The sequence below is a fragment of the Ornithodoros turicata genome, unplaced genomic scaffold (assembly GCF_037126465.1).
Source record: "Ornithodoros turicata isolate Travis unplaced genomic scaffold, ASM3712646v1 Chromosome15, whole genome shotgun sequence".
NCBI classification, from domain to species: domain Eukaryota; kingdom Metazoa; phylum Arthropoda; class Arachnida; order Ixodida; family Argasidae; genus Ornithodoros; species Ornithodoros turicata.
In genome coordinates, this window is record NW_026999318.1 from 2506493 (window position 1) to 2520582 (window position 14090).

A 14090-nucleotide genomic window follows, 5' to 3' on the forward strand; every position below is an offset into this window, starting at 1 on the left:
ATTTATTCAAGCCAGTATGCAAGCCAGTCTCACCGACCTACATCCTGAGACACTTTCCTGGATTTTGCACTTCATTAGTTCAAAACCTCAAATATGAATATGAAGACCCAGTTCAAAAAGACTGCAGAATTGTGCTCACGTCTCTTGTTGATGCTGCCGTTATCAAACATGATACTGAATTGTTGGCTGAGCTGCTCATTGGTAATCCAACCAGGAAGCTATTTCATGCAATGAGTGTTGCAAGAATTGGGCCAAAACCAAGGCTGGTCCTTGCGAGGAAGGACTGGACTAAAGAATTAAATGATAAATCAGTAAGACTTTACAAAGACGTCATAGCTTCCCGCAGCTCAGTTGACGTTGGACTGGATACGCGAGGCCAAAGAACAAATGGAAGGTAAATCTGTACTACGATTTGTACGTAGCTACGATCTGTATTGCTTTAGTTGTGTGCAATGTGTTCATGGTTGTATTATTGTATGCTAGTGGCAGGAATGTATTGGGACTAAAAACATTCATGTGCAGATGGTTCCGGGAGAGACAACTCCGTATTACTAGCACACAGACCCACAGAATATGGACCAGGGTGGATGACTTTGACAAGCTTGCCACAATGCTGACAACAGTTCGGCCACTGAAAACTGCAGCCACGGCTTATGGTAAACACGTAACCCAACCTGTGAATACATTTTGCCAATGTCAAATATGGATATGAAATGACAAGTGACATGACATGCTAACTTATCGGTAATTTAGTGTTACAAAAGCCCTTCTATGATTGTGAGAGTTGTGGCATGTTGCTCTTTATTTTGTTCAGGAACTCAGATGGAGGGAGTAGCTGTACAAGAATTTCAAAGGAAATTCCCCTCAACAGTATATCAGGTATTACTGCTGTCAACATTGTAGTATACGGTGTATGTCATTTTTCTCCCATTTCCTGTTCCAGGTTGGCCTACTAGTGCACCCCGAGCAAAAGTGGCTCTGCGCTAGTCCGGATGGTGTTCTGCGGCTGGATGATGGACTTTATTTACTTGAAGTCAAGTGTCCATTCGGTCGCAAGGGACTTCCTATCATAGATCATACAGCAGAGACAAGCTACGTCCCATACCTGCGCTACGAAGATGGGAAACTCACACTTAGGAGAACACATCAGTACTATACTCAAGTGCAAATTGGAATGTATATTATGAATGTTAGCGAAACTTTTTTTTTTGTTTTTTCTGAGGCACAGTCCATCAACGTAATGGTTCCACGTGATGATGATTACCTCAGTGAGCTTATTCCCAAGCTTGAGGTATTTTATTTTACACACATGTTGCCCAAGATAGCTAGTAACTGGTGATTAAAATTCAACACTGCCAGCAGAGTTGTCTACTTTATTCTTGCATAGGTACAGAGTGCAGCATGTATACAGCACAATGAATCATAATTAGAGCCCTGTGTTTTTGAGTTTTATTTCATGAGCTGTAAAAAAGGGTATGTAAAAGTAAAAATTTTCGCAGTCTTAATTTTCGCGACATTAAGTCTCCTTTAAACATAGGTAGCTACATAAAGACATATTCTCACATATTCGTTCTTGCCAAACATTTCTGTAATTGCAATGCTACTTTCACAACAGTAGTTTGCTAGCATATCTGATTTCACAAAACCAGCATGGAATATTGTTACGGGATTTGAGTTCACGTTTCACTTTTACACTAAAACACAGAGTCTTAATCACACTCAGGTGCACTCAGTACTCCTTAAAACACTCCTTAAAGCACTCCTTAAAACAGTGTGGCATTGTAGCTCTAACGGTGCTTAGTGACGGAGGAAAAATCCAGTCCCTGGTTGCGGTCACCAGATTCGTGAGGACAAGAAAAAATACTCTACTTGCTGTTGATCGATGCACACCAAACAACGTACCCAAACTTGAGAACGATACTCCTAGTTTCAATTTCATCAAAAACATTAGCAGCTTGTTTGGAACAGTAATGCTGACTGACTTTACTCTGAGGCTAGTAAGCAAACTAAGAAGTAATGCAAAGCCTTGTAGGCTTATCCCACATAACTCCTGCACTGTTGCTGCATCATCACAAACGCTGTCATAGCCTTGGAAAATGCAAACACGGTCATCTGGGCCAGTCGAAGATGACTTGGTGTGCGGCGTTGCCTGAACTGCACTTTCAGTACAAGACAAGTGGCTAACCTGTGTGCTGCCGGCATTGTCCAAAATTGTGCACATCAAGACGGAGAAGGTACCAACATCACACTGGCTGGTGGCTTCTGTCTGCGTGCCCTGCATGAGAGATCACAGATGATTATCTCTTTTGTTATCATTAGAGTGTGGATAAATATGCCCCAAAAACTCTGTAATTATAGGTTCAACTATGCGCTAAAAACCTTGGAAACATGCAGTAAAAACGCTGCATATGCAATATTTTTCCTTGCTCTTGGCAAGAAAAAAACATTGATATTCGATAAAATTTGAGCATTTTATTAGTGTTGATGTGGTAAAATAACACTACTGTCGTTCAAGAGCACACCACAGAGAAGGTAGCAGGAGTACATTTATGCGTAATTTGTGTCATCCTATTTTTGGGCTACATGCTACAGCGTATGAAGTCGGGGTAGTTTGTAGGAATCCATGGTGTGTAGACAGCAAAAAGACGCGGGCGACTGCTACAGTGGTGTCAGGTCATACTTACCGTGGATATTAGGCCATGTTCCACATCACAGTCAATCATGTCTTCAATATGTAGCCATGAGGAATTCATGTCTGTGGTTGCAACAGGAATTTCCATGTGCCGGGTGGCGTTAGTGTTGCCATCAGAATGGGTACGTTTCTTGGATCTGTAATTTCGGCGGCGAAAGAAAGTGAGAAAATGTCACCGATGGTAGTCAGCAAGTTGCCCAGACATGATAGCCTACCTTTCGTAGCGTTCAATGACATCCACTGGTCTGGCTGATTTTTTCTTGTACACTTCCGGGAAAACCGTTGGAACGTAGGCTGGGTGCGCCTCATCAACGGCTTTCTCATTTCCAACGAAGTGCGAGCTGCATATGACGCTTGTGGGGCTCGGCTCCCAGTCAGTGCCATCCTCGCTGCGCGAAAAGCAAACGTGTGTGTGGTTTGAAATAAAAGAAAAAGAAACAACTCGATGGACCGAATTATCTCCATAAAATATGTCAAGCAACTAACGTTACTTACTTGACCCGTCGTACAGCTGTAATCCACCGACGTCGGCGTTCCTGTTCATACCACTTGTTCGGGAACGAGTAAAACTTAATGGCAGGTTGCTTCCCTCTTGCGTCAGCTCTGTTATTGTGGCATCCAACGACACAGCAGTAACTTCCCTTTTTCCTTTTACTACGAGGATCCATGTCATAAACTAGCACGAATCTCGGTGTATCGCTGCCTTCGCACCGTACCGCGTACCGCTGCACATTGGTTTGGTACCATGCGGTCGCGCCTCATTTCGCCTCGGCGTGGCGCTAGCGTCGGCAGAAAACTGTTGCGCGCGGTCCCCATACAACATTGTAAAGCGTTACATCCATATTTGTTGAACACACCTCAGGTAGCACCGAATGGTATGGCAACATTTCATCAATGTCAATGTGTGACGTTGCCCAAACGTCGCTAATGTCCATTACTTTAACATCATTTGCAACATGCATTTGTAACACTCGAGCAACGTATAAACAACACTGCAACAACATTGCGGCATCGTAAGTGCACATTTATTAATGTGTGTCCACATAAGTGCCTTGCCCCTCCCGCCAGACTGGGGGGAGAGACCCGTATCATCACCAAGCAGGAGAGCTACCTATGCCGGTAGACTCTACTGGCGAAACCGTTTGGGCGTCCCACCGGATGGAGCGTATACTTCAACACAAACTGTTCGGGTACTTTCATTAAGGGTAGTGGGGCGTGAAACATTTGTAATGGTGACGATGATGCATACTTGCAGTTAACCCATGTATCTGTAATGAGTTAAGTATACCCAAAAACATTCCTCATATCCTTTCCTGTCAAGTACCATGGAGGGAATGCAAGACTTAAGGACATAAGGTTAAGTTGTAAGGAGGATAAATAAAAATAGGAAAACTAGCACATGAAAAATAGCACTTACCAAGTACTGTCTTGTTCTGACAGGTTTTGACAGCCTTTGCTCTGCCAACAAACCAAACGAGCATCACCATCTGCCTGTTTCTTACCCTGTATTCACACGAGTCGGCTTTCTGCTGGCGGCAAGTCGGGAAGGAGTGAAAGGATATCCGAGAGAAACAAGGTCACTACGCGTTTGAAGACGCCTGCTCGTTCTCTAGCATTCACACAAGTCAGTTTTCCAACAGCTGTCAGTTTTCCGATCCCTTCTGTCTCCGTTTTCGAGCTTGCATTTCATCTGAGTCTAGCGCAGAATGGACCAGTGAAAGAGAAAACGTATTGAACTTGCGCTCTTTGGGGATGATGCATAGTGCATTCACATGGAAAACCGGGCAAGATATGGGTCAAAGAAGAGATGCTCAATAAGCACTATGACGACACGACCTAGAGTCACTAGATAGGGACCCCTATTTAGTGACTCCTGACGCAAACTCCTGTCAGTGTATTTTGAGAATGGACATTGACACATTTTATTTTATTTTTCACAAATGAAGCATATCTCGATGCTGAGCGTGCCGACAAGTGATCGACTGGCGATGACGCTGCAATATCGAGCTACAGGTAGGCAATAATCAATTTAATTAAATTAAATCAATTCAATTTTATTTTATTTTCGGTAAGAAAAGTGGCTTCCAGTTGTTATGTTTCTATACATGTATTGGAAATGTACACGTGAACGATTATGTGTAGTCAAGGTTTGTCCAGCGAAAGATATATCCACTTTTATAAAACTTATACTATGTATTCCGTGTCTCTTTCGTGTCACGGAGAGAAAAAGTATCCTGTGCAACACTGCATTGCAGGCATCCATATATGTATTGTTCCGAAGCTGCCTCGCCGGTGTGTCCTTCCACCACTTTCAGGGTAAAGCCAAGCATCTTTTTAGTTCCAATTGAGAATTTACCACTATACAATGAATGCCGTTGTATGAGACACATGCAGATCAATTCTGATTTAATAAAAAGCAAACGCGATCCGTATCCGCTGCGTCGTTTTCTCCTTCTGCCGCTGGTCGTCATAATCTGTGCCGGGAGGTGAAGATATCCCGCTGCCTCCGACTGCTGCTCCGGAGACCAGAAAGGAGTGACGCGGTGAAAAGCGCTGGTCACGTGGCACCAGAGAGCAGTCACGAGCACTGCTGCCTGAGCATCAGCCGGCAAAAAAACTGACTTATATGAATACAGGTTTACATGCAGTAGAACAAACTCTCTTGCTCCCTTCCCCTTCTTGGCTTTCCACGGTTCCACGGGACACCGTTTTGTCATGTATATCGGCTTCTTCGACAGGCCAGTCATGCTCTTCTCGGCACCTCGCAGGCGACCGCGGAGCTTGACCTTCTTGGGCAACGTTATTTGACTCGCTTTTGATCGTGCCATTACAGGCGCTGACATTTCCTGGAGATACAGTTTGTTCTTCATTTGCAGCTATGCAGACTTGATTTAAGGGACATGGTTCACACTTTGCTACTGCAGGTTCTTCTGCATGCTCAATGTACATACGGTCTTTGTCCTCAGGAATCCGCTCAGTGAATGACTGGCCTGCAAATGACTGGCTGGGACTGCAGTTGTCGTTAGGAGATTTGTCAGTTTGCTCCACATGCTCAATGTTATGAAAGTCTGCAGAATGAGGGTCATGCAAGGCCATGGCATCCTCGGTTGCCCATGACTGGTTGGAGCAGCAATTGTCTTTAACAGGTTCGTCACTTCCCTCCGCATGCTCAGTGTTATGAAAGTCTGCAGAATGAAGGTAATGGAAGGGCTTGGCATCCTCAATTTCAATTTGTTGAACCACACTGACGTCCGTCCCTCCTTCCCAGGCCTTGACAAAGTCCTCTAGTACTTGAATCCTTTCAGAGAACTGGTGCTCAGCTACATCAGCAGCCAACTGCGCAAGTTGCTTGCAAAGTGGAAAGGCTTTTCGAAATGTGTGTGTTATGAAAGACCTCTCTGACTTTTCTTGCTGATATGAGATGCTGAGAACTGTGGCTCTTTTCTTCGTTACTTTGGTCTTGGAATATTCTCTGATGTGAAAGGTAGTACCCAAAGGTAGTAGTAGAGCGGTCTACCTGACATTATCAATCAGTGCAATGTCGTATTGGTTCATACCAGACGATTCTCTTGCTACCAAAATATGGCGACAAGTTATTTTCATTGTTACCCTGAATGGACAGGTGCAGTGTGTGGACAGGACCACAGCCCTGGACCTTGCTAATAACTACGCCGACCCATATGACTCTACAACCTTGCTCCTCATAATTTTTTGTGGCACTGGTTTCTATCTCACTGCTGTACTTACACGCTTTACTGCCAAACCGTGATTGATTGCAGAGGCTACGCGCTAGCATTTCAAAGTCAGCCTTGCGTACCCTGAGTCTGTGTGCTTTGCTACTTGCTGAATGTCTTCCTCTCCTCAACAAGTGCCACTCAAGGCACATGCTTTGATGCACAGTTGTCACCGCTGTGGAGTTGCACATACAGTCATCTAGCATGACGTGTTCTATGCCTTCTAAGTAATTTCCTGGATACTCTGATGATCCAAAGCAAGGAGTGGACCACCCTGTAAAAGGCATCGGCTCTTCGAGGCAACGAGAATTATCTTGGAGTTGCAAATAGGCTTTTCACATCAGCCCTTTTGTGCTGTTCATGTTTATACAGTCAAACCTTGTTATTGCGAAGTCTCACGGGAACCGCAAATTTGTTCGTTGTATCCGAAATTCGTACTAAAAGAATGCCTCGAGAAAATGCAGGAGATTGCCGCTAAGCTACGAACAAGTGTGTGCACAACACTGGGGTATGATACAGTCAGGCTACAACACAAAATGAGCACTCAAAAAAGCATATTTATTTGAAAAAAATCTGTTATCACTTGTTGCCTCGTCGCGATAGCATTGCGCACGACGATGTCGCTCACCTTGTTGAGACATCTTGACTTGAACGTTGGCTTGAACGTGACATCGTCGACGTCGGGGAACGTGCACTTCCGCAACCTTTTTCGGGAACTTGCGAGGGATGCCGTACCTTGAAAGCTTGCTTTGATGTTCTCCCTTGCTTTCAGAATCGTTGAAAGGGTGTTGGCAGGAATCCCGTACTTCTCGGCGACATTCTTCTTTTTCGTGCCACCGTCAACATCCTGCAGGATCCGCATTTTCATCTCCAAAGACAGCGCTTTCCGTTTGCGAGACATGGCGTACCAGTAGTCGAAGGTGTACCCACGTTGCCCACACTGCCAGAAGTCAGAGGGAATGGGTCACGTTACATGTGGTCACGTGAGTTGACGAGGACCGGCCGCTGAGGTGGAGACGTGGCGAGGAGGAAGCGAGAGAATGCAGAGCGCAGTGCCAGGCTAGGACGCGAACGCTCATTGAGGTTGTTGAAGATCGGTTAAAGGGGCCGTAAACAGGTACAAAAGGTGCACATTTCTTTGTGTTATATTATTGAAACTTATGCAGTGAAAACTCCTTGCAATTACTAACGTTCAAAAACAAAAGGTGTTTGCATACGGATGAAATATTCACTGCACTCTTTCGCAGTTTAGCTCTGCCCCGCGCTCTAACTTTACGTCATTTTGACGTAGCGCTTTCCTCACCAATTACGATCGAGTGTTCCACGTATGATTTTATTGCAAATGCGGAATTGGACTGATGAACGTGAATCCTCTTCTGTTCAAAATCTAAACAGTTACAGCCTCAAACTGAAAAAGAAATGCGTTTAATTTAGGTATCCTATGCGCACTACGTTTTCTGGGCAGTAGCACGCAGGACACCACGAGCGCGAATGAATATCCGGGACTACAGTTCCGGAATCTTAGGTAGGTGTATAGTAGGTGCGCGATGGAACATCTTCGTCATCTTCGAATGGTTCCGACAACTGGGCTGCCGTACTTTGGTTTGAGCCACGCAGCAACTGCGTCACCAGCTCGTGTGGTACAGTGGATAGCGTGCTGGCCATGTCACGTCGTGACTGGGAGGAACCCGTGTTCGAATCGCGTCATGTGATAGCAGCCAAACTGTTGACGCTTGCGCCAGCCGTGGATGTTGAAGATGTCATGACGTTGAATTTCAGAACCACAGAGCGCAAAACGTCGTTTCACACAAACAAACTGAGCGCTCCGACTCACAGCTGATAACGAAGTATGTTTATTGGCTGGTAATAGACCTTATACGAAATTCAGAGCCATCTGTCGGGCGCCGCCGTCAACAGGAGGCCGTTTGCCATGTTCAAGGGCTCTTTGATGGCGCGTTTGTAAGCGAGGACTATGCAGTCAGCGAATTTTGGCTATTTTGCTGGTTTGTGAATTTATTCAAGCCAATTTTGTTGATTTGCGTGGCGATGCCGTCATACTGTGTCGTTCCACGTTGCACTCAGAGTGGAAATATTGGAGAACACGGGAGCAAGGTGAGCGAAATCTGTTTCATACTCGAATTACTTAATTTGCTTGAGAAATGTCAACAATTCCACATGGCTGGGAAGGGGTTCATCGTGTGAGGAAAGTAAGGGTGAGGATACCGACACAAGAGTAAAGTAGCAACAGTACCCAAACTGATAAGCACTGCACAAGACAAATTGCCCGTTCGAGTGCCCTCCCGCCAGTTCGTAGGCTGCTCCCCTTTCACTGTGCGTTCTCCAACTTTTATAAGCTTGCAACGGAAGCCAAGGTGTCCTGTGCAACTTAATCAGCCTTTTGCGGACGGTTTGTCCGAAACCAACGCGAATTTCCCTATTCATTATCATTAATTTATTTGTTGTTCCAAAACGTGGACTCCCTAGCCGTTGCGAATAAATTCGCTCTCTACGCTTAGGATTATACACAACGATGGCATTAAACACGTCCGGTACGTACATCAGGCACGAATCTCGACACAATAAATTACGCATACTATGCGTGCACAGTCGGTTTCTTTTTTGGTGCCCATTTATGGGTGCCTATATATAATACATACTTGCTAGTACATTGTTTATTGATCATCACACCGAAATGTTTCTGGTTTTTTGGTTACAGGTCTCTTTTCACTGTTTTCCAGCAGACAAAGAGCTCCGGAAAAGATGTCTCGTTGCCATAAAGCGTGTTCCAGACCTCGACGTAGACACAGCTCGCATCTGTTCGAACCACTTCATTGCTGATGACTTCGTAAGGAATGTTTAAGTGGGCGGAGGATACTACATGACGGAGTCATCCCTTCTGTGTTTTCATTTCGTGAGCTGCCAAAGAAGCGTAGAGCTCCACTGCAGAGAATCATACCGCTAAGGCCACAAAAAGCTAGCGCACGACCGCTACAAGAGATACAGCAGAACGAGGGCGCATTGTCACCCATAGAAAATGCTTCACTAGCCGCGGACACTGTGTTTGACACCATGAACAATGCACAGGAGGGGCAAAGCGATCCAGGCTTAACCTACAACATGCAGCAACAGAATGAAAATGAAAATGTGCTGACAAAGGAAGAAAGGCAAATACAAGAGCTGCAGCGAGAATTGAAAGAAGCAAAATCAACAATAGCGAAACTGCAATGGGAAAATGAGCTGCTCCAGGAAAGGTGTAGAGAGTATGAAGCTGTGCCCGCAGAATTTTCCGTTGATAGATTTAAGGATGATGATGACAGCTTTCAATTTTACACTGGGCTGCCCAGCTATGGAGTCTTCAAAGCCCTTCTTGACTACCTTGGTCCAGCATCACAAGACGAGGGTATGCCATATGACGACCAACCAGCATTTTCCCGGCGGGGTCGAAAAACTGTTCTCAGCACAGAGGACCAGTTGGTCCTAGTGATGGTCAGACTAAAGCTTGGACTGTTCCAAAAAGACCTCGGGCATCGTTTTGGCATCCACCAGAGCACCATGAGTAGACTCTGCACTGACTGGATAAACTTCTTGTACCTACGTCTGTGTGAGCTACCACTATGGGCCACCCGGGAAATTGTTGACAAGAACATGCCACGAGCCTTTGTGGATAAGTATCCAAGGACACGGGTCATCATTGATGCCACAGAAATAAGGTGTGAAGTCCCAAGTTCTTTTGTTCTACAGTCTGAGACATACTCAAACTACAAATCATGCAACACATTCAAAGGTCTGGTTGGAATATCACCAGATGGCCTTGTCACATTTGTGTCAGCTCTGGCTACAGGATCCATCTCGGATAGAGAACTTGTCAAGAAAAGTGGATTTCTTTCACTCCCGTTCACGGAGGGAGATGTCGTCATGGCAGACAAAGGCTTCACAATCGGTGACCTTCTGGAACCACTGAAAGTGGAGCTGAACATACCACCATTTCTGAGACAACAACAGTTTGCAGAAGATGACGTGCTGCAAACTGAAGCAATAGCATCACTCCACATTCACGTTGAGTGCAGAATTCAAAGGATCAAAATCTTCCACATATTCGATCGTCGCATACCCATAACAATGGCTCCCCTGATCGATCAGCTGTGGACTGTGTGTGTTATACTGACTAACTTTCAATCATCTCTGATAAAAGATACCTGAATTGCACAGTTGTAAAGGAATCATGACACGCAAGCAAATTAAGACCCGGTTTCACCAACGCCGATTAACACCTGAACAGAGATGAGCGATCCCTTAACTGTGCTTCACGAAAGGGAGTTATTGTCACTGAAACATTCATTGCGTCACCAACTGACGTTTGCAAAAAGAATTGAGCATTAACTTCAAGTTTTAGCAACATTTGATCTCGGTTCAAAGTTAACCGGTGTTTGGTGAAATCGTGCCTGAGTGTTGTGAAGTGAAGACTATTGAAGTGAAGACTATTCAGATGAAACTGTTCCAGCTTTATTCCAAGTAGTGCACACTGACTAGATTGCTTAGGAAATGCTGAGTATGTATACTTAAGGAGTCACTCCCTATGTATAGTAAGTCATGTAATCCCTTACCCTGCTTGAATATGTAACCTAAGAACTTTTAAAGGACATTTGCTCAAAAATAAATCTGTGTTCAATGTACAGTCGAAAAAATAATGGAAGAATACTCGTGCATAGTTCACGTCAAGTTTGCCTGCTCACCTTGAACAATAAATGGCAGAGCGTCATTAAAATAAAAGCTGTCCAACTTCTTTTTCATTCCTGACCAGGCTGAATCTGAAAAATCCACACGTTTAATGATAATCCATCCTGAAGAATACACAACAAAGTGACTCCACCTCATGTTTGCACAATACATTTGCCCCATGACCTGGGGGTAGTACACACTGGTCTCCTTCAGTCTGGGTTTACCGTCCACAATTTCTATACAGAACCGGGAATCTTCGAGGGCATCCTCCAGAGTCGTGGATCTCTTCGTCCAGGGGCATTTCACCTCCGACAGTCCATATGAAGGCTGCTCATGATGGTCATAAATAACACGATCAGGTGTGGCTGCCAGCCAGGGACTACCTGGCCTGACCATTAGTCCACAGTTCTGAACCATGACATTATGGCCAAGACGTTCCATCACTTCGGTGCACCAGGCAACTGCTTTCCCCTCGCTTTGTCCATGGTTGCTTACGTCTCAGCACCATGTCGAATCGTGATGCTGTCAGCCTATTTAGCCGTGCTTTTTGCCATAGAGAGCTGTTAAACTGCTGCCTGGTGTCCCTTTCCATATCCCTTGCCTCTTCTTCTGACAAACATATGTTCTGAAAAACATGTTAATATTCAGCTGCACAAATATTGTCTATGCATCACGTCACAACATTGAAGGGTCCTCTGCAATAATGGCGCAACTGAAATTTTACACTTGATATGCAAAAAAAGAATCTGGAATGCCACCATGCAGATTTATTACAAACAGCATTCTGCAAGACATACCGGCCAATGTTCTTTTTTTTTTTTTTTTTTTTTTTTTCTGTTCGAAATTTCTTCAGATATTAAAGTGTGAAAGCATCCTTTTCAAGAGCCGCTTAAGTCATTAGCAGATAATTGCGAAAATTGTCCAAACGAGATGTTTTCAGGCAAGTTTAAGCTACACTGTATTTAAACCGTATAAAAGTTGTAACATTACCTTCAGAGTCGAGACGTGAGCCACATCTTGAGGAGGCGTCCACTGTGGTTCATCCTTAAATAAGGTGAAGATTGGTATGGGACCAGATGGTACAGCATGAAGTCTCCCAAGGGAAACCAGTGCAGTATAATCTGGTGGGAGAGGTGACAACTGAACATCCATTGTAGAGCCACGGGGGGCTCGTCCAAAACTCGTGTCAACATACGAACAACTTGAGGCTGAACCGAGAACATCCACAAGACTGGTACTGCAACCTCCTTCTTGTAACCTGACTGCTAGTGTCTGTGAGGCCTCTCGCTTTTGGTCCTCCGTGCGCACACGCTTACGAGTGTCATAGAGCCTGCATGGCAAAGGGGCTTCTGAGCAACCTTCTGCAACTCTACGCCAGTTAACATTCATAACAATTTCGGGTGCCATTGATGTGCGTGGTCGCCTCCATTGTTGTGGGTGTTCTGTTGGTGCCAGTTCTTGCAGCGGTTCATTGTACCCGAGGCTTTTCAGCTTCGATAGGACCCGTAGTACCGCCAGAAGGTGGTGGCAGTACCCTCCGCTTCCTGCTGGACAGCTACAGTGAGCGTACTGAACAGCTGGCCCTACACATAGAGTTATGTTTACTGTGTATGGCGCCTGTGTTTTCGTTTTGCTCCTGTAGCATTTGCATTGCACGGCGTAACTTGGTTGGACAGCACTGTAAATAAAGGATTATATGTGTCGGCAATCCTGTGCACATAGGACAATTGTGAAATACGGTGAGCTAGATGAGCACACCATTCATGAGCGTGGTTGACTTCACATGTGATGTGACCAACAAGCATACAACCACTGTCACTATTTCACGAGGTGCTGTACGCGCGTGATGCACGCACCACAAGTGCAAAAGAAGTTGAAGATAAAATGCGCGTGCGATGTCATATGTTATATGGGTTGTGTGGAAGTTATATGGGTCAATGAGCTGGGACGACCTCAACAAAATGTACATTTGGGCTTTATGATATGCGTTCTTTCATGGGGTATAATTATTTCAGAAATGTTTGGTGGTCTGTTTACGGCCCCTTTAATTAGAGGAGGAGGAAGACTGGGGGATGAACCGAGCTCGCCCTGAGCAATAAACGAGGCATTCGATGTCTGTCTCTCAACCTGAACGGAGGCTAGTTCTTCTTACTCAACAGAGGTCATTCGCCTCATCGGTGACATGTACGCAGCATCGCTGATCTTCGTGGATTAGTCATTCCGCGATAAGAAATTTGAGATGGGAAATGGGATGAAAATAGAAGAGATTGCTTAGTTGTAGAAAAAAAATCCCCATAGAACCCCCCATGGCCAACCAAGTGAAGAAAAAAAATTTGTAATTAGCGACTTCGTTTTAACGAGGTTCGACTGGGTGCCGTGCAAATTTCGGGAGAAGATTTTGGATTAAACATGTTCATGAATTCGACACCTTTAGTGTACAGCTTCAACTGCTTGTTCGAAGGCGTTTTCCACTTGTCCAATTGTGAGGTTTGAGTGGTTGGATCTTCATTGTTTACATATGCTACGAGAGCTGCTGCATGCTTACGGTTACCTTCCACTGTACCTTTACATTTACAATGCGCTTGATTAATTTGTTTTCGTACATCAAGCAGAAAGAAATATAATTGTTGAGTTGCATTTGGGTACGGACATAACTTACTTTCCCAGCTAATGTTAATATGAAGTGAGTTTAACCTCTATTCACACGAGTCAGATTTCTGCCGGCTGACGCTCAGGCGGCAGGGAACGTCACCGCTCTCTGGTGCCACGTGACCGGCGCTCTTCGCCACGTCACCACTTTCTGATCTCCGGAGTGGCAGTCGGAGGCAGCCGGATATCTTGTCCTCCCGGCACAGATTCTGACGACCGACGGCGTCTGCTGCCGGCAGAAGGAGAAGGTGATGCAACGGATACTTATCGCGATTGCTTTTTATTTCATCAGGATT

The 14090-nt window shown here is 45.0% G+C and overlaps 2 protein-coding genes across 2 annotated transcripts; one reads left to right on the forward strand and one right to left on the reverse strand.

Moving 5' to 3' along the window:
* Nucleotides 1-1387: 1387 nt before the first annotated feature.
* Nucleotides 1388-3445, reverse strand: LOC135372417 (uncharacterized). The gene is made up of 5 exons (XM_064606032.1): nt 3188-3445; nt 2908-3081; nt 2685-2829; nt 2186-2275; nt 1388-1461 (listed from the first exon to the last, which is right to left on the reverse strand). Exons 1-5 carry the CDS (start codon nt 3358-3360, stop codon nt 1450-1452), a joined length of 594 nt encoding a protein of 197 aa, XP_064462102.1. The 5' UTR covers nt 3361-3445; the 3' UTR covers nt 1388-1449.
* Nucleotides 3446-9495: 6050 nt separating this feature from the next.
* On the forward strand, nt 9496-10626 carry LOC135372472 (uncharacterized). The gene has a single exon (XM_064606080.1). The coding sequence runs from the start codon at nt 9496-9498 to the stop codon at nt 10624-10626; it is 1131 nt and encodes a 376-aa protein (XP_064462150.1).
* The last annotated feature ends 3464 nt before the right edge of the window (nt 10627-14090 follow it).